This window comes from Euleptes europaea, chromosome 11 (assembly GCF_029931775.1).
Source record: "Euleptes europaea isolate rEulEur1 chromosome 11, rEulEur1.hap1, whole genome shotgun sequence".
NCBI lineage: Eukaryota > Metazoa > Chordata > Lepidosauria > Squamata > Sphaerodactylidae > Euleptes > Euleptes europaea.
The window spans coordinates 50,605,989-50,627,513 of record NC_079322.1 but is presented as its reverse complement, the minus strand read 5'-3'; the positions used below and the strand labels follow the sequence as shown (position 1 = coordinate 50,627,513).

The window sequence follows — 21,525 nt, the reverse complement described above, 5'->3', positions numbered from 1 at the left end:
GCTTATGGCAAAGGTAAGATTTGAACAGAGGAGCACCCATCCCCCTGCCACCAATGCTGCTACACAGTCTGTGGTTCAACTGAGATCAGGAAAATGGTGCTAGGAAAAGCACAAAGGCCACTAGGGCCTCATACACAATGGCTGTGCTTTGGGCTTCGCAAAAAGTTGGAGATCCATATCGTCTACTTTGGTGGTAAACCCAGAAACCATACAGAAAGATAATGCAAATATAGCTAAAACTGCTGCCAATGGGTAAAAAGCTGCATGAAAGAGGCTCTTTTTGAATCCTTTCATTTCACCTGGCCTGGTCTGTGCATGAGATTCCCTCCTCAACCCCTAAATGCCTGGTATATGAGCAGGTATATGACCTGGTATATGAGCAGGCGGAAACAAAAGTGCAAATATGGATCCCACATTGGTAACAGACCCCATTAATCCCAATGGCGGAACTAATTTGGGGACGGTTTCTCTGTATGTCAGTTAATTCATATTCTGCTAAACATTGCATGTCACAAAAATGAGCAAAATATTTTATTCTGGTTATTTTTTAAAAAAAATCTCCTTTTTAATTCAACAAAGTTAAGAATTTTCACACCATTTGTTCCCCCAATTACAAGCTGGCAGTTAAGGCAGATAACATTGATACAGTGCATGGATTTCTCTATTGCCTTTATTTTAACAAGCAGCAATTAGTCTAAGTGCATAACACAAAAGAAGAATCCAACTATCAGCAGGTCCAAGTTAGGCCCCTTGGATACATTCTCTGCTCACTTAAGCAAGAGCCCTAGAGCACACAGTACTGAAAGAGTACTGGCCTCTGTTTCCTAATGTCATCGTATGCGTAATGAGATGCTCCAAGGTTATTCCACGGAAGTGCACAGCCTGTGGGAAAACAATACTTCTACTGCCCCAAACTCCAAAATGCTCTGATCCCAGAAACGGAATGTAATTGCTAAACATTTGTCAATCTGGTTCCCGTTACAAGAACATGTTCCCCATAAAAGCCTCATAATACAATCCAGGAATTGAACTTGTGCGTGTACACGTGTGTTGAACACTGGCCGCGCCAGAAACGTCTCGAGCTCATGAAGCCTACAGTACAGATAGCAGACTGAACATGTAACCGATTCACACACACACACACGGTCTATATCATTCTGCATCTAGCACCATGATCTCTGTTGAAAATATATTTAAACGACCCCACGTAATACTCAATATGCAGCCACAGTGGCAGAACAGCCCTTTTTAGCTGAGTGGTCATGTTTCGCAGCTCTCCCAGTTGGTCCGCCACCAAGCTTCCCAAGGGGGAAAAACACTGCATATGAATGCCTGTCCTGCAACAGCGTCAAGTACATTCATGATCCAATGTATGTGCAAGTAAAAAAATTACATTCATGGGTCCAAACCAAAGAAAAGAAAATAAAAAAGAAAGAGAAAGACTACTTTAGCAAGAATTTCACAGTGATCTGATGAAGGAAGCACACAGGCCTATATTTACACTTAAAGGGGAGGAGGAATTGCAACTCAAATGATCTTGGTTGAGATGGAAAAGCAAATGGTACGAAATATTAAGACGGATCAGACAAATGGCTCTTTCCCCCAGCTTTTGGTAAAAGCCATTTTAGGATCAAACTACCGATGCTGCCCGTGAGGTAGATGGCGAGGATTTAAACCGAGGTAAGTAAAGTCCAAATTTGTTTTCAATCCCTGCAAACGTGGCAACGGCAAGTTTGTAGCCCCCCACGTGGTCAGGATTAGGAGCGGGTAGAGTAATCCTTGATTTCGGAACAGGTTCAGATCCTGCTGGTTTTCTGAAATGTTTTAAAAAAAAAGTTTAACAATAATAATAAATAGTTACAATGACACTGTTTTGATCTTTGAAACACTGGGGGAGTTCAGAAAGTCCACAGCAGGTGCCAGGGCCAGCCCAAGGATCTTCAGCAGCAGAGGCCAGCCACTAGCCGGGTCCATCAACATCCAGCCTCCACGCTCGGAGCCGCTGCACCTGAGTTGAGTGTGCATGAATCATAGAATTGGAAGGAACCACGAGCTTGGGTGAAAGAGGAGGCATCACCACACTGCAAGCTAAGAGGGTGGGAGCCTGGTGGTGGTGGAGCTGGCAACTGCCTACTCTCCCTCCCACTCCTTCAGGGAGTGGTGAAGGCGAGTGGCCCCCAATAGAGATGCTGGGGCCAGGGGTGCTGCTTGCTGCCCCCTCCCCCCGGTCCCTCTGGCACCCTAGGCAATTGTCTAGCGCCACCTAGAGGGCAGGCCACCCCCAGCAGGGACTAATGAGACAGCCAGTGAGGCCACAGTAAATTGCTTTGCTACTCATCCAGACTGAGGTTCTGCATGAGCTATATGTTTGTTTTAAGCACAAGTCTGCGGCCAGATCTACACATAAATCTTCCAAGGCATGAGACATCTGTGAAGTGACTCCTTTAGTCTTGTTCCCACCAAACTAATGGTAACAGCCTTGTCAATCCCACAAGTAAATTTTCAGCATTAGCTGCATTAACTATTTAACCGCTTTACTGTTTGCGTATCTCTTCCCTTAGCAATTTAATTATTATTCTTCTATACTCTGGCTCGCTAGATTTAAGGCCTAGTGTAAAAAAAGACCAGATACCTAGCAGAAGCTCTTCCTTAAGCTTCAGCTAACATATCTTTCATGGAAACAATAACACCTACAACCAAATTGGAGTCAGAATGGTCAGTCCGAACATACTTACATTCCTCCAAAATCGATATAAAACCACCTCTGCAGCAGCTCGTAGGTCACCAAGGTCACCCCAAATTGAGGAGAGGAGCGAAAGACACGAGCTTGAAAGGGAAAAGGAGAGCACCACAAGCAGCATTAACACACAGAGCCGACACACAAACGCCCCTCATCAAGGCAAACTGAATGGCATTCAAAGGTTACCTCCTGCCCCTTTCCAAAAAGCCCGTGGCCCTTCCTCTTGCAGGATCTTGCCAAAGCAATCGATGACTCCATTGTAGGTTGTCTGCCCCGCGCGGGCTGCCACCTGCAACCTCGTCTTGATGACATCGGCAGGGGTCACTAAGGACGCTGCGGGCATGCCTGAAGGAAGGGAAGGAGAGGTTGCGAACCAAACGGGGACACTGAAAAAGGACTGACATTTTTCATGATTTGCCTCAGAGGCTTACAACTAACGACAGATTTCTCTAAAGCAATGCATGCTACTTCAAGCCCTCCCCCCACCACTACAATCAGGTTAGAACACGGCTAGTGGGGGGGAAATAATACCCCCCCCCAAAGAATTGAACAACAGCCATTAAAAGCCAACCCAAGTAAGAAGGTATGCAATGCATCTGAAGACACTGAAGTTTGGGGAAGGCCCCCTGACAGTGGAGATATTCCTGGAGAACATCTGCATTAGAACACCTGAACGCCAATTTATATATTCGGTGGGGGGGAACGACCTCAGAACAGCCCTCCTAGAACTGCACCATTTTGGAATGTGGTGATGGGTAAACATTCCGTCTTGCAGCTCTCCACTCCGTCTCAAAAACCTGCCTGGCTTTCTTTCTGACATGGCACTTTTCTATATGCTGACAGTGGAGAGGTTTGTTTGTTTAAGCAACCAGGGGGAATATTCCAGTGTGTGATTTTTCCACCTGCATTTCAAAGGGGTGTGCTTGCAGGAGAACAGTACTTAGCTATTGCGATTCTACGGTCTCCCTGAATAAGTACCATCAACTCAGAACTAAGAATATTTACTTCAAAGCCTGAAGGGGAGGGAGAAACGAAGTGGATCTTGTCACCACAGGTGCCCTTGACATCTACAAGGCTTTGTGGAGATGGGAAGCTCGGCCTTATTTATTTTGAAACTTAGGAGGAAGACAGAAGTGTTCAATAAACGTCACATTTTCCTGAGGTCACTCTCTGGAGGTAAAAGTCACATGAACACATGAAACTGCCTTATACTGAATCCGACCCTTGGTCCATCAAAGTCAGTATTGTCTACTCAAACTGGTAGCAGCTCTCCAGGGTCTCAGGCAGAGGTCTTTCACATCACCTACTTGCCTAGTCCCTTTAACTGGAGATGCTGGGGGACTGAACCTGGGACCTTCTGCATGCCAAGCAGAGGCTCTACTACTGAGCCACAGTCCCTCCACAATTTTTTGGTGGGTTCTGGCATTTGCCATTCCGCTCTGGAATCTCAGCTTTCCCTATGAAATAACTCGCTAACCTCAGACAGACAGGTATAACAACATGCATGTACTCTTTCGGGACTTGCACATATTTCAGGATCTAATATCCTCAGCAAAAGGTCTGCCTGGAAGATTTATGGTGGCTGATAAACAACGGAATACTGAACCATCAGCAGACGATAGGCCTGCAGTCCCCACTACCTCTGAGGAAGGACCCCCGAATTCAAAGGAGCAACTCCTTTTAGGATTCCAACTAGCAGTTTGAAAAAAAAAAACCCCAAATCTAATAAAATACATGTTTTTATTAAAAGGGGGGGAAAGAGACAAAAATAAAGCAAGACTGTATTCAGAAGACAGTGTCTCTTCTCATTTTATTACTTTTCCATTCTGCATCAGTTCCAAACCAACTTGGTCAGATGGAGATGCATAAATCTCCTTTGCTTTTTTCCTTTCTAAAGCTTAATAATTCTGTAACAGTTTTGGTCCAAACCAATGTGGTCTGGCTCCAGAGCACCATCTCACTTTTTTTTTTAGGAGACTGCTTTGAAAGAGATGTAGAAGTGGGTGTTTATCACTAAAATAGGAATCGCGCCTCCTGTTTCCAAACTCCAGAAAAAAACAAAAACAAAGGAAAACGCACTGCATGAACTTTCACATTTGAAGAATTGGCAGATGAAGGCTTCCGATGGTCACACTTCCCCTTGAAATAGCACTCAAGATCCATTTTATCTCAGGTTGGAGTTTTGAGAAGCTGGACTTTGGCTCTTGAAAGGAGCTAAAATCTGGGAACACAATATCCACGTAGACGGTCATCCCATGATGACAGAAATAGGGCTGCCCACACGAGTGTGATATGGCTGCAAGCCAGCCAATAGCCCTGCATGCTTCAGGACGGAGAGCAGGGCTACTGGCAAGTGTGAACTAGCCATTTGTTTTGTGATGCAATTCCCAAATCATATCCACATTTTCTGAGAACGATCTGCAATAATTTTAAAATTGCAATCCAATTCTGTTTCAAACTGTAAAGATCCAGACATCCTCAATTGAGTTAAATGAACCCACTGCATTATAATCAGGTGACATGATATACAACACCATTTGGTAAAAATATAGAAATGATAACAACCCGAACCAAAACTTGTAGCATTTTTCCCCACCATGGCTAGAATTTGAATATTCATATGTTTATTATATCAAAGGGTATAGTATAAAGAGTTGCTTCCGTTTTTCTCCTGAAACATTTCCCACCCTGTTAACCTAATACGATCTTACTTATTTCTGTAAGTATTTGGAAATGTCTTTTGTTCCCTTCCTAGCTGTAGACTGAACGATGAGTGGTCACTGCACTAAGGAGTAATCTGCTGAAGGAAGATAACCTAAAATGGAAACCTGGTGAAAATGCTGGATAAAATCCCCATCATTGTGCATTTTCTAACATACATTGGCCACTACTGATAAAGAGAGGCTGCTTCTATGGCTGAACTTCAAAGAGACATGGTTATCACAGTCTACAATCACTTAACAATGGGCAGAGAAAGCAAAATTAGAAAAACTAAGAAATGACTTGGCTCAACACACCGGCTTAGGTTTCACGCCGAGACAGGACGCAGAGCTCAAAAACTGTTTTGTTCCATTATGGCGGGTTACCATTAGCCCAGCTTCAAATCCACATTCTTTTACAGCCGATATAGTTTTGAAAGTTGTATGGAGTTATTTCGCTTCTTCAAATAATGTCACACTTTGTCAAATTTATGTCTATTCCTACTCATTAGAATTGATAAGATATAGGGCTTTATAAATCATATAAGCAGAGCTCGAACATTGTGGGCCAGAACATTGGGGAGAGAGGTGCCCCTCAGTTGATCCCAGAAGTTGTGATGGGGCAGAGGACACTGTACAACCCAGATCCTAAAATTATGAGCAGAAGACAATCAAGAATCACACAGAGACTGTGTGAGAGCAATGCATTTCATTGCTTTTTTTTTTTTGCCATCAAATCACAGCTGACTTATGGCGACCTCTCATGAAGTTTTCAAGGTAAGAGACAAGGTAAGAGGTAGCATGCCATTGCCTGCCTCTGCCTAGCAACCCTGGTATTTCCTGGAGGTCTCCCATTTAAATACTGATCAGGGCCGACCCTGCTTAGCTTCCGAGGTCTGATGAGATCGGGCTAGCCTGGGCTATCCAGCTTACTTTCAGGCCAAGAGAAAACAGGAAACGGTTTCCCCACTCTAAGGGCATTTCCACAAGGAACAAATGCCTTTTATGGACGGCACTTGTAAATATTGCAGCAGAGTGTATCATGAGGCTGCTGCATTTTGACTGAAGGTCTCAGCTGTCAGGCAGGTGGATGCTTGGTCTGCACAGGCTAAAAACCAAGAGCCAGCATCTCTGTCCTAGAAGCAGGGCCTCTCTCATTTGGAACGCTGCTGCATCACTGATGGCAGCTGAAGCCATCACACCAATGGGTGAACTCTAAAACAGCTATCTGTGGCAGAGATGGATCTTGCCCATTTTCAGCCCAGCTCTAGCCACCAGAGACAGCAAGGTTGTAACAGGAGTGACAGGAGGAAGACCTGTTTAGAAGCCTATGCACCATGACCTCAAAGAAGAGGCCTGGTTGTTGGGAACTGATGGGGGATTCGTTCCTCTATGAATGCAATATTATACTGCCTTTCCAGTGTTGGGAAAGATAGAAACGAGCTTGGGATTTCCCCACCCTCGAATAATAATAAGAAGAGTTGGTTTTTATATGCCGACTTTCTCTCCCACAAACCGGCTTACAATCACCTTCCTCTCCCACAACAGACACCCTGTGAGGTAGGTGGGGCTGAGAGAGCTCTATCAGAGCTGTGACTAGCCCAAGGTCACCCAGCTGGCTTCGTGTGTAGGAGTGGGGAAACAAATCCAGTTCACCAGATTAGAGTCCACTGCTCATGTGGAGGAGTGGGGAATCAAACCGGGTTCTCCAGATCAGAGAACCCCACTCCAAACCACTGCTCTTAACCACTAAACCACGCTGGCTCTTGTGCTAGCAGTAGGAGAAGGGGAAACTCTAGGCATCAGTCAAAAAGGAACACTTGTGTCAGGCAGATCCTGCCTCATCAGATCATGTGCATAGAGTTCACAAGAAATAATGTCAGGGATAAAACGCAACAGAGTCTCCCAAGGACAGCCAGCCAGAGTATTCCATATGTACAACTTACAACACAGCCCAAAGACTGATGGCTGTTTCAAAAAAGAGCAGATTAGCCTAGAGACAACCTGTTTAGGAAACAAAAGGCAAAACGGTCACGACTGGCTTTTGCTGGGGTGGCAAGTGAGCGAGAACTGATCAAGGGGAGGATTTCTCAACTGCAACGCAGCTTCGCAGCAGGACAGAAAAGCAGCGTTTTTTCCTTGCCTTTTCATTCCATGCAAACGAGGCCTGCTTTTCCCAAAGCCATTACATTTCTATTATCAGTCATAATAACTGAGCCTCTCCTTCCAGACAGATTTGTATGCAGGTGTTTTATGTATACTGCTTTAAACGTATGCTGATTTGAACACAAGCCAGACAACAAAAATGACCTGGACCATCTTCATCATGTGTATAACTTAACAGAGATGGACTCAGGGTTGGGGCCCCGTTCTGGTCACTGGGGCACTGGCTTTCCTTGGGCTATGGAGGCAGGCAGGGAAAAATTCCCAGCATGTTTTTGGATTCCGTATTGAAATGATATTCAAATATTTGATAGATCACAATGGGTAGCCGTGTTAGTCTGCCACTAGCAGTACTATAAGGTGCTACTGGACTCTACAGCAAATATTTGATGTTCAGGGTGATCTCAAAATGAGACTCCATCATTCATCCTTACAGTGCCTGCTTTTGCAATCAGACACAGATAACAAGAAAGAAAGAAAGAAAGAAAGAAAGAAAGAAAGAAAGAAAGGAAGAAAGAAAGGAAAGAAAGAAAGAAAGAAAGAAAGAAAGAAAGAAAGAAAGAAAGAAAGAAAGAAAGAAAGAAAGAAAGAAAGAAAGAAAGAAAGAAAGAAAGAAAGAAAGAAACTGGGTATAAGGACACTTTTCATAATTACTTCAGCATTCGATGCTATCCTGCCTCCTAAAAACAATGATATGAGAGATGGAAAATCATGATGCACACAAGCCTCAAATGTAGATATTTTTTTTTGCATACAGTAGGCTGCTCCTCAATAGGTGTTGGTTGCCAGGAACACGTTACCCAGCACTCCGGTTTCTATTCCTGCTCCTTACTGTGTGTTCTGGGCATACGACTCTAAAGCTCTATAACTCATCACGACTTACAAGATCCTGCCCTCTGAAATTCCAGTGTGGCCCCCTGGGGTCTTGTAAACATCATTCAGAAGTGCAGCAGGATCTTCTGTTTGGGCTGGCTTTCAGAAATTAGGATTAAGTTGATAAAGAAGTAAGGATTTTTAATGGGGTTTATAAAGACTGAGAGATTCAGAGAGATCCACCAGCAGTGTTATGGTGGCAACTTATAACTTATAACAGTGTTATCTGTGCCACTAATTAGCAACATTTAGTAGTTAGCACTGTATCGTCTCCTAAGCCAGACCTTGTGTTTTTAATTACTGTGTTTATTAGCCACAGAAATGTCTACCTTTCACATACGCCAATCAAGCCACCATTTGTGCATGCTTATTGCTACATCACGTGGTGAAGAGATCCCCAAGACATACCACACCCTGGGTGAAAACATGCTTCATTCTAACTGGCTGCCCCTCTGAGTTTCTTTGACTTCATGCATATTTCAGAATGAATAGGTTTTCCTGTATCCATGTCTTCAACACGATTTTACAAATCTCTCTGCTTCCAGCTGCATCAAATTTTGTACACGGAAGGCCACTAGCTTCTGTGAAAGTGCTAGCAAAAGAAAGGCATGTGAGGTCCCTGAACATGGACGCGCTGTCCTTAAATCTGGTACTGCTAAGTATTCACGTCCTTGCTCAGAATGCTGATCCCCCCCCAAGCAAATGGGGGGAAAGCAAACACCCATATTTCCTTACTTAACTGGTTCAAACTGAAGGCAACTCGAGCACCAGCCTACCTGTAAGATAACTGCTATTGCGGTCCCTAGAAGTAACTTCACAACAAAGAAAAAAAGTACTTACCAGCTATTGCTCCAGCTAGAAGCAAATATCCAGGGCTCACCCGCCCATCTTCACTTGCAAACGCAGATTTCATGTGAGCATAACATGGGAAATAAATGGCAGAGAAGGGGATGTCGCGGAGAAAGCAGGCCTTGGCCCCCTGGGAAAGAAAAGCTGTGTGAGCAGGACGCTCTCATGCAGATGACAACCAGCATCATGGCTGAAGGTCTCGCCGAAAAACTGATACACTCGGGATGAATAACGGTTCACATTTTGCAACACGTTGTTTTAAAAATCACAGAAGATTAAACTCAGAAGGGAGGGAACCAAGCCAGGCACACACAGTTTAGCTGACAGCTCCCATGGGGAGGGGCCGTGGCTCAGTGGTAGAGCCTCTGCTTGGCATGCAGAAGGTCCCAGTTTCAATCCCCGGCATCTCCAGTTAAAGGGACTAGGCAAGGAGGTGATGGGAAAGACCTCTGCCTGAGACCCTGGAGAGCCGCTGCCAGTCTGAGTAAACAATCCTGACTTTGATGGACCAAGGGTCTGATTCAGTATAAGGCAGCTTCATGTGTTCATTTCCCCTGTATATAGATACAGAGTGAACTTCCAACTGGGGAGGTCTGGAAGAAGCAAATGACCAGCATCGAGCAGGGGGTTGGACTTGGCCTGTATGGCTCCTTCCAACTCTATGATTCTACGCCACAGAATAGGCAACTGAATAGGAAACTCTGCTTTTTCTGCTCAGGCCCAACCACATGCTTTGAAATGCAGAAAATGCCCGTGAACACTGGAAACTGCCCTCATGCTAACAAGGTTAGTTCCATTCATACATCAATGCAAACTTTAATCTTGAGCACGGTGCAGTGGTTAGAGAACTGGACTGGGAGACGAGGGTTTGACTCTTCACTCTCCCATGGAAGCGCTCTGGGTCACCTTGGGCCAGTCAAGCACTTCCAGCCTAGCTTACCTCACAGGGTGGCTGTTGGAAAGATTTTTTTTTTAAAAAAAGGAGAGGCAGAGAATGCCGCTGTAAGCTGCTTTGGATCCCCACCGGGGAGACAAGTGGGGTAGTTATAAGCAAACAATCTTGAAACCAACTCCTGGGTTACATTGCAGTTCAGTCTGTTTTCCCTGAGCCTTTCTGCATATAACTGTGGCTGTCAGTTTGCAACAATCCGAAGCATCCTTAACAGGACTCTGAACTGCAGCCTCTATAAGGCAGGTACAGTCCAAAGAGAGGGTGACTCCATTATGGGTTGGATTTACTTGGCAAGCAATATTCAAAGTCATTTGTTTTACTGACTGGCAGGCAAATGTGGAGCTGAATGAGGAACTTTTACATCTCAAACATTATGTATTCCACAGGGAGAAAGATCTTCCTATTGTCTTTGCAGCAAAAGAGTTTATTAGACTTGTCATGTTCCTTGTTTTGATAATAAACACCAGGCGACTTCCGCTCTGATTATAGTCCAAGGTGCTAATCATGAGTTTGAAAAGAGTTTGGGCCTTCCATACACATTTCCTCGTGCCCTATACCAATCTTAAGGTTGGCCAGGTACATCCTCTTTACACCAGTGGATTTCAACATCAAAAAGGCACAAGCAGCCATTCTTGGTGCTGGCTCTGAGTTTCCAGAACTCTCTTGCGTACGTTCCCCAAAGCCCTAGCTGGAGCATACCATTCTACTAAGCTTTTGCCAGAGGACAGCTACCTAATTCAGTGCACGTTCTATGGTTTGAAAACAACGTTCCTTCCTCCCCGAGGATCCAGAATAGAGTTCTAATGATGGCATAAAATGATAAATACATTTGCGTTTCTTAAAATGATCAGCGAGACGCACTAGCAGTTGCTCCACTCTCATTTTTCAAGTGAATGTCTTTTGGAAGGCAGGAACAACGTACTTTAAATATGTCCTCCAGCAATATGCCTTCCGGATGCAAGAGAGAAAATATCTGTCAAAGTTAGTTGGCTTAGGTGTAAATAAAGCTGGATCAAAACTTGAATCCACTTTATTAAAGTACCAACTCTGGCTTTCTTCCAATAGCTCAACAGTCTAAAGTTTCCTCCTCTAAAGTCTGGGAAAGCATTTTTAGAGGCAAGGCCTCATTTAACTTCCAAGTTAATCACTGCAACCAGCTAATGCCAATTAGGAGGGCCTGTGGGAGAATGGCTCTTGAACGGCTAAAGAACAGAAAACTCAGGCACGTTTAATGGGAAGCAACCCCAGTGAAACCTGCTTCCAAATCCAGCAGATCCACCCAATTTCTTTCTTTCTTTCACTGTTCACACCTTTCCGATGCAGACAATGCACTGGAAGGCAAATGAAGAGCTTTAAAGCAGCTCCTTGTGTCAACAGCTGGAATCCACAGCCTGAGTTTCTGCTAGAAGCCCAAGCACAGACCTGTCGGGCATGACACTTTTGGGAGAGCCGAGGCATTAAACGCATGTGCTTCTCTGCCGTGCCCGCCAACTGAAGGTGAGGAGCCAATCTTTTTTAATAACCCTCAAAGACTTTAATCTTGAATCGCATCTTTGGCCAGCAAACCGATCCAGAAAAAGAAACCCCAGGTTGTCGGAAGATTCGGATAATCAACTCAAAAAGTCAGAGCTGGGGCAGGTTCTTTCGCATGCTAATTCCTGCTTATTCTAGCCCTACCTGCAAAAAGGAAAAAAAAATAGGGATCTAAATAAACTATTTCTACTACAAGGGGAGGGTAATTATACTCACAAAGGCACCTCTGTGTCGGGGTTGGGCGCAAGGAGCCAGAAGGTCTGGGAGACGCAGGCTTAACCTAGCCTCCTGCAGTGAATGCACATTGTCTAGCAAAAGGGGGGGGGAATGCCAGACTGAGAGGACCTCGCAGAATTCAAGACAACAGTGGTGCACCTTGTCTGAGAGGGTTATTTAATGCTTCTGGCACCTGTACTTACCGCCATCCCCTCTTTCCCTACCTTACAGGTTTAGAATTTATTTGGCATGTATAATTGTTATTTTGATCCTATAGCAACAAACAATAGGCAGCATGTCATTTCTTGATCCGTTAACATTCCTCTTGGGTTCCACCAACAACTTAACCCTTCAGATTCAGAAGGGTAGCAACCTCCCACCCACCCACCCACTGCCAGCCCCCTCCTCCCACCTCACCTTACCCAATTTCAAAAGCCCCCTGATTAAAAAAAAAGAGAGAGAGAGAGAGACACACACACACACACACACACACACACACACACACACACACACACACTCTGCAGGGATGGGCTATTTCACTCCCCTCTTTAAAATATCAAGTGGGGTGAAAATGCACATTTCTGCAAAGATTACCTTCTGCTAGTTTAATTCACAGCTCCGCATGTTGCACAGGGTCTGCCTACTTTTCTAGGGTTAAAGGTAAAGGTCCCCTGTGCAAGCACCGGGTCATTCCTGACCCATGGGGTGATGTCACATCCTGATGTTTACTAGGCAGACTGTGTTTTACGGGGTGGTTTGCCAGTGCCTTCCCCAGTCATCTCCCCTTTAACCCCAGCAAGCTGGGTACTCATTTGACCGACCTCTGAAGGATGGATGGCTGAGTCAACCTTTAGCCGGCTACCTGAAACTGACTTCCGTAGGGATCCAACTCAGGTTGTGAGCAGAGCTTGGACTCCAGTACTGCAGCTTACCACTCTGCGCCACGGGGCTCCTTCTATGGTTAGCCGATTATAAACATTTGGCCTCTCTCTGTCACTCACACACACAGAGCACAAAACACGCTTCGGAGCATCCTGCAAACTACTACTGGGCCATATTTTGAAACGGCTTCCTAGCTTGCATGGGCCTCGCCAACTTAAGTTGCTTCTTTTGACATGCCTATGTGTGGTTGTTTTTTTAAAGTTCGACCTCAATGCCTCATAGAAATGTTTCACACCACTGACAAATCCCCAAAGTGTGCTGTTCTGGATAAGGAGTTACATTGAACTAAAATAAGATTTTGCCAGCTCAGTGGACATGTGACAGACTGAAAGCTGAATGAAAAACAAATAGGAACAAGAGATCTACTCACTGCTTTATTGTTACTTCTCAAATAAATGAATCGGCTTGAAAAAAAAAAACTCAACTTCCAATATAAAAGGACACTTTTTTTTTTAGTTTCAGAAGGGAGCCGTGTTGGTCTGCAGTAGAGCCGTTAGATTCGAGTCCGGTAGCACCTTAGAGAGTTTTAGGGTATAAGCACCTTAAAGAGTTTTAGGGTATAAGCTTTCAAGAGACAATGCTCCCTTCTTCAGACACCTGACTGTCTGTGGAAGAGAGCTTTGACTTTTGAAAGCTTACACTCTAAAACCCTCGTTGGTCTCTAAGGTCCTACTGAACTCAAATCTAACTTTCCTTTTACTCAGCTTATTCCTACTGACATATTGCACTTGTGTTCCAATTCACAAACAACCATGAGGTCATGGATGAGTGTTGGGGCCAGACAGGGCGTAGGCCAGCTTGAGAACTCACGCTGCTCCCAATTTAAGAATTCGGTGTAATTTTTCAAAGGTTCTAAGGGAGATCTAGTAAGTTTTCAGCTCACTTGCAAAACTACAGTTGCCAGATTTTTTTAGGAAAAGAAGAACATTTGGTGGGGAGGGGCTGTGGCTCAGTGGCAGAGCATCATCTGCTTGGCATGCAGAAGGTCCCAGGTTCAATTCCTGGCATCTCCAGTTAAAGGGACTAGGCAAGTAGATGATGTGAAAGACCTCTGCCTGAGACCCTGGAGAGCCGCTGCCGGTCTGAGTAGACAATACTGACTTTGATGGACCAAGGGTCTGATTCAGAATAAGGCAGCTTTATGTGTTCATATGCTGACTTTCACTACCTTTTAAGGAGAAACAAACCGGCTTCCAATCACCTTCCCTTCCCCTCCCCACAACAGACACCCTGTGAGGTAGACAGGGCAGAGTATGACTAGCCCAAGGTCACCCAGCCGGCTTCATGAGGAAACCAAACTGGTTCTCCAGATTAGAGTCTGCTGCTCATGTGGGGAATCAAACCAGGTTCTCCAGATTAGAGACCACCACTCCTAACCACTACACCACACAGTCCAGAGACATCAACTGGCTTACATCCAAGAAAAGCTGCACACAGGATCACAGTGAACAATTATGGCCTGATGTACTGATGGACCCTTAGTTATTAACATTTATAGCTGCCTTATACTGGTAAGAGTATTGAGTCCTGTGACTGGCAGAGGCTTGCCAGGAAATCGAGCTAAGAAAAGCCTTTCTCAACAAGATCCTTCAGCAGGAAATGACAACTACTGTATCTAAAACATTCTTCATGCATAGAGTTTCCTGGGTTTGGTGGCTAGTCTCTTCAGAATGATAACATTTGTGATGCAAATCTGAAAGACACTCCATCTACAGTCTCTTATTTATTTTCTTCAGAAGTCCACGTCTCTCTCCCCAAAGGGGACCAAAAGCAGCTTACATTCTTCTCTTTTCCATTTTATCCTCACAGCAGCCCTATGAGCCACAGTAGTGTAGTGGTTAAGAGCAGTGGTTTGGAGCGGGGGACTCAGATCTGGAGAACCGGGTTGGATTCCCCACTTCTCCACATGAGTGGCGGAGGTTAATCTGGTGAACTGGATTTGTTTCCCCACTCCTACACATGAAGCCAGCTGGGTGACCTTGGGCTAGTCACATTTCTCTTTGAACTCTCTGAGTCCCACCTACCTCATAGGGTGTCTGTTGTGGGGAGGGGAAGGTGATTGTAAGCCGGTTTGATTCTGCCTTAAGTGGTAGAGAAAGTCGGCATATAAAAACCAACTCTTCTTCCTTAGTTGTGGCTATTGGGAGCTCTCTTGACATCGACTAGAGTTTTCTACTAAGAAATAAACCATTTTCAAAGTGGACATCCCATTTCATTTCAAACTTAACACACACATATATTACTACCTTGTACAGGCCGAAAAATCCCAGGTCACGCAGTACTGTGAGGGCACTAACGCGTGGGCCGGTGGTGATCTCTCCCGCCACTTGCAAACGAATCTTGACAATTTCTAACGGGTTGGTGAAAATCACTTGCGATGCGCCGGCCTGGGGGAGGGGGAGAAGCAAGAGCAACAGGTCAGCACTGCAACACAGGTAAAGGAGCAACCCGTCAAACATTGCCGGGGAAGAACCTCTGCATGTTTCAATGATGCTTTGCCAATAACCCCCCCCCCCCGCACCCGCCCAATGAACAGAGGTTGAGCAGCAGTACTTAGCAGTTTGCATTGAAATATAAACGACTGGCAATTAGGTTTTTTAATTGTAATTGGTTTCTATATTGAAAACTACCGGCCTTTCGACATGATGGATTAAAGAAAGGGAATTGAGCCACCCTAAGATAAACAAATGCAGTTGCAGTTCATTAACAAACAATGATGCTGAAAGGAAGCATTCATTAACATCCACTTCCACTATACCAACAAGCCAAAAGCCGCGTCAAGAAACTAATAAACATTTCTAAACAACAAAACAAAATCCTGAATTATTAACTATGTCGAATAACTGAAGCTTGCTTGGCAGTATCTGCCACATTCTCCTTCAATAACAAGGCCTGGCAGGATCTCTCTCAGTTTTGGCACCGGTACAAAAAAATTCTGTGGAACATATGTATTTACAACAGCTAATTTCCTCTGCTTTTAAAAAGTTACTGAACTGAAAGTTTGTATATCCTCAGATGGCATTTTGCGCAATGGCTGCTAATCTGAGTCGAACATCATTTCTCTATGCACAAGGCAAGATCTATTTCATTCCATTTATCTCCCCTGCCCCCAGCACTAAAAGAACCCGAGCAAGAAATGAACATTTCTCTAACAACTCAGTTTACTACTTTAAAAAACAAAACAAAAAAACACAACCTTGGATACTTTCTTAAAGTAGCTAGCCACAAACAGTTGCCAACAGCCCTTAAAACAACAGCATTTTGGCAGACTAAATATATATCAGATAGTGAAATTCATCCTACATATGGTTACTGTGAGAGTACTGAAGGGTGGAGGTGCAATGACTAGTCTTGACAGGATGAGAAGAACCGCCTGGACCCCTACTTACACAACCTTTTCCTCCTTTCCTTCAGAAAACACTATTTGTGCCACCTGTATTGATTGCTAAGCCTTCTAGGGGTGCACAACAAATGCAGAGAAGCTGGTGGTACCACGGCTGCTCAGTGGTTGAGTTCCAGCTTTGCAGGCAAAAAGTCCTAGGCTTGATCCCTGGCATCTCCAGTTGAAGAAGGCACCAGGGAAGACCTTTTTCTGGCCGACGTGCCAGCAAGCAGCTCCAGTTAGAGTAGAGACTAAATGGAGCTAAAGATAAAGGTGCAAGCACCGGGTCATTACTGACCCATGGGGTGATGTTACCTCACAAAGTTTACTAGGCAGACTATGTTTATGGGGTGGTTTGCCACTGCCTTCCCCAGTCGTCTACACTTTACCCTCAGCCAGCTGGGTACTCATTTTACCGACCTTGGAAGGCTGGAAGGCTGAGTCAACCTTGAGTCTGAAACAGATTTCTGTCGGGATCGAACTCAGGTCATGAGCAGAGCTTTTGACTGCAGTACTGCAGTTTACCGCTCTGCGCCACGGGGCTCATAAACCAAAAGTCTGAGTTATAAGGCAGGTTCTGATTTGGTTCTAAAGGAGATCAAAGAGTGCTTTGGTTTAACTGCAGTGCTTGTGTGGTTCCCTTATCGAAGTCACAGTTGAGTTTCGGATTAGTCCATCTCTGTGTGCTAACAGTTCTTGCACTGTGCATAAGTTGAGAAAAGATCTTTTCCAATCCCCCCCCCACACACAAATACTGAAGAGGAAATGGATTGTTTATGTGGCCACAGCTCAAAGAGGAAGCAAAGTAAGACGGCAACAACAGGATTGGTACTCTAAACTCTCCTTTCCTTTTATCCCTTAGAAGCTCCTTGATCAATTGATCTTGAGCAGCATATATCTAGTGTTGGAGGGATATAAAGACTGAAACAAATCTTGCCACTGACAATGTAGCCTTGGGGTCCCTATCACTTAGTAAAAAAGGCATTATGTCAGTCACAGAGGCATGGATTTGTATATTAAAAGGGGGGAAATATAGTGTGATCGAAGTTCCTCGTAAAAGCGGCATTCCAAAAGGGCATGGGCTAATGAGTCAATAGAGCCAGAAGAGCAAGGGCAGATCCTGTCTGAGTATGGTATATTCAGAATTCTGCCCTGCATTACCATAGAAGGGTTAGCATTCAATCTAGCCAAGCAAAAAGCTCTACAGAGACGAGGAGTTGTTAGATAATATGTATAGGCAGGCAGACCACGTGGAGGGGGTATTCCGAAGAACTGGGATGAACAGACACGATGAGCACGAAAAGTAGTGCTGTTATAATCGAGCTCTTTAATGCACTTTTTAATTTTGGCAAAAGCTTCAGTTTTCCCAAGATCTGATAACATATCCTGCGAGAAGCCCAACAATGCCAGTTTCTCATCTAAGACTTTTTGCCATGAGGATTTAAAAGGGTCATGCTTCAGAGAAGCTAGAAACCCCTCAGTGCTAAAGCACAGTTTAAGGTGTAGTTTAAAGGAGGCCAACCACGCCCTAGACTCTAAACTCTCATCCAACTTTTGAATAATACACATGTCCCTCTCAATGGTGGCTCAGACCATTTGCCAACACAAATGCTCCCAAGACTGCTGTCCCCCTTTTGCAAACAATAGTCAAGAATTTCAAGTTTACAATGCCAGCCTGAAAATAAAGCGTGCTCAATCTGTTCAAATGTGCCATCACCATCTAATGGGGAATCTCAACACTTCCTCAAAACACATGGATCTGATGCAGATGGATTGCGTCAATAAAGCCAGGATGGCCATTCCAACTTTAAAACTCTTTGAAATCAATGGTACTACTCAAGGTTACGAGAGGCCAAGTCACTTGTTTCTGATCTCCAGCCAAAATTTTGCTTCCAAAGTCCACCCTGGCTCTTCTTACAGCATTTTCCACGATTGATATGCAACAAGCCATTTCCTTCTATTTTCTTTAATGAGCTGCAGCTATGGACATCATCCTTACACTGAAATAATTAAGTCAAGAAGGCTCCTCTTAGTACTTTTCTTCCTGATGTCTCAAACTCTGAAAAACTGTTGGAGGCTTTAAATCATTTATTATTTTTAAAATAAACTTACTACACCCAAGCTTACTCTGAAGAGTTTGCAAGCCAAGAAGATTAAAGAACGAAGCAAAGACTAAAGGCAGACTGATTCTGAGTACTGTGTATTCAGTGATGCTTTTACAACTGAGGCTATCTACATTTCTGAACTCTAGGAAAGTGAAGTGCTGCCTTACCTACAACTCAGGAGAAGAAGCAATGTGCTTGTTTGCTTTGGTCTCAGACAATAACTTTCAGGTCATTACATGTTATTAACATAAGGAGGAACGCCGCATCTCGAGGGATCTTTTTTCTTCACTTCCTCCCCAGTCCACACATTTCAGACTGTATACGACTACGATTAAGTGTACACCAAAAGTTTGGAAAATCATGCTAGAAACTCACTGGAGACTTCGAAGGAAATGAATTGCTGAACCACAAGCAACATTTGAGAACACCAGAGATGGAGAACGGCAGCCTGAATGCTGAAAAAGTCTGCTTGAAAATAGCCTGTACTTGAGGCTTTCCCAAAAGCGAGACCAGCCTGAGTTAATATAAGACTGGAAGAAGAGCCCAAGGGACATAGAGTCCAGCATCCTGTTTCCAACAGAAGTCAGTGAGGTGCGTCGTTACTTGTCCTTCAGCCGCCAGCACTGAGCAATTTACTCCCTCGAATATGGAGGCTCCACTTAGCTATCATACCTCATAGCCATTATTAGAACTATTCTCTGAACATGTGTGGGATCCCTCTGAAAACTGGCCAGGACGATATCCTGTGACAGCCAATTCTAAACACTCCTTGTGTGCTGAGCGAGGAAGAACTCTCCTTTGTCTGTCTTCGGTCTAGTATAATGAAAAAGAGGGAGGGAAAATCTCTGCCTACTTTCACCATGCCGCCATTTGCAATTGTCTTCAAATATCGAGGAATGCTTTTTTTAAAACAAACCAAAACAAAACATGCAGTTTGAATGGCCCAGCACAATACAAACACACAGCTTTAGACACTGCATCTTCTCTCAATCTTCTCTTTCCTCACAGAAGCAGTTTTGAGATCTCTTGATGACTTGGGGATGTCCTTTTCTGAACCTCTTCCTGGATCAGTTTTGAAAGGTGAGGGGACCCAGGCTATCTACAGTATTATACGTGTGACTGCACTATATATTATATAAGGGCAGTATTGTAATATGGGCCACTATTAGGAAGGATTATTTATTTATTTACTTTACTTACACCCTGCTTCTCCCCGAAGCAAACCCCAAATGGCTTATATCATCCTTCTCTCCTCCCGTTTTATCTTCTCGACAACCTGCGAGTCATGTTTAACTGGCACAGCAAGCCTCCATGGCACAGTGGAGATTCGAGACCGGGTCTCCCAGAACTTAGACGGACATATTAATCACTACATCACATTGGCTACTAACCAATGTAGTACATGTCCAACACAAAGTTAGGCAGAAGGCGTGGCAAGATTTTAAACTGCTACCTCCTTTCTTGTAGTTTCATAGACGAATTCAATGATTTTCACCGTTCCGAGGAAATGCATCATCAAAACGTTTTGCTAGTGTGCATTTTTGCAGGCGTGTGGGCATGGACGTGCACTGAGCCCTGCTACAACAAAGATTCCCAGAGGATCTCTGCTTACTTCTCTTCCCTCTACTTGGTTGCTACAAAGACCCTTCATAAGTGGAGAGCCAGCACGAGACACCAGATGTTGCAATTCCCTAATTTGCAATTTAGCTTTATATTTCTTCAAATATCGAATGCTTTTTTTAAAACAAACCAAAACAAAACACGCAGTTTGAATAGCCCAGCACGATACAAACACCCAGCTTAAAAAGAAAAACTCTCAACAACACACACATCTCATAAAAAATGCCCAGAAAAACGGGGTAGGGGAGAGCTCTTTAAACAATTTGAACGAAAACTAAATAATATGCTTATTAAGAATCGGTTGCTATGCTTAACTACAGCGCAAACACGGCAGAATGCTAATAGAAAGATTAACATTGTACAGATTTAAATTTCTGAGAAACGTAAGACACAAAATTTTAAGATTTCCTCATTCTAATTTTCTAATGGCATGCCTTAAGTAGGAAAATATGGTTTATTTACAAGCTCTGACCAGTTCTGTGCTGTAAAAACAGAAGACTTGATATTTTTCACTTTATTAGCTATAGCAGTTCTTCAGAAGCCTGGCCAAGAAATCAAAGTGGAGCCTATTTGATTGATGTTATAAAAGCAATTAAGTCACAGGTTTGTCAAATATGTTAACGTTTGGTTCTGCCTCTAGTATGTGTCTATTTTGACTGCAAGTAGCAGAAGTAGTAACATTTAATGATTTACAGACCTTCCATGTCTTAAGGTCTGGTAGTGGTATTAAATTCTATGACACCGTCCCCTGCCTTTTTTTTTGGGGGGGGGATACAGTAGTATTGAGTGGCAGTGGTCTTTATTGTACCCTTTATTATTATTTTTTAAATTTTTTTATTGACTACAACTCGATTTATTTTTTAGAAGAGGCGGGAGTGAAGCTAGTTTAAAGAAAAAGAAAAAACTACATTAATGCGGTTTTAGAAATGAAACCCTTCACATTCCTGTGAGGGAAAGGAGTTAAAAACAAGGATATTCAAGGGCTTAAAACTCGACAGTTTCAGAATAACCTGTACAAATACCTCGTCTTTAGGTTACATTATCTAAAATGCTCGTTTTTCTCTACTATAAAAAGATCTGCAAAAGCAGCTTTAAAGTCAAAGGAAAAAAATGAAATATATATTACAGAGCAGGAAAGACATATGAAATGGTCTGCATTTAGAAATAGTAACTCTCATCTCTTTTTCATTTAACAGAAAGCTACCGGCCTGTGGGAAAATCAATTGTTATTTTGTTCAAGGATAAATAGGCTCATAGAAACAACTCCAGGGCCACAAAGGAAGCAAGCGGCTCTCGCGTCCATCTCTCTGTCACCGGCTTCAGCTGATATCAGTGCAGAGCCCTACTTCAGTTCAGACAAATGAATACCCTCCCTTCCAGATTGTAGTGGTGCTCAAATCATACCTCAAACGTAGATGCAACTAGCTGAGCTAATAACACATAAAGTGTAT

General features: G+C 43.8%; 1 protein-coding gene across 1 annotated transcript in view; it reads right to left on the bottom strand.

The window, feature by feature from the left end:
- Positions 1-1,603: 1,603 nt before the first annotated feature.
- The window catches only part of SLC25A13 (solute carrier family 25 member 13), a 130,177-nt gene continuing 110,255 nt past the window's right edge, over positions 1,604-21,525 (bottom strand). Inside the window, exons 15-19 of the mRNA XM_056857306.1 lie at positions 15,214-15,354; positions 9,316-9,454; positions 2,927-3,085; positions 2,736-2,826; positions 1,604-1,814 (exon numbers count right to left, since the gene is read on the bottom strand). Of these exons, the coding sequence (XP_056713284.1) occupies positions 1,631-1,814; positions 2,736-2,826; positions 2,927-3,085; positions 9,316-9,454; positions 15,214-15,354 (714 nt within the window). The 3' untranslated portion in view covers positions 1,604-1,630. The remainder of the gene's footprint in view (positions 1,815-2,735; positions 2,827-2,926; positions 3,086-9,315; positions 9,455-15,213; positions 15,355-21,525) is intronic.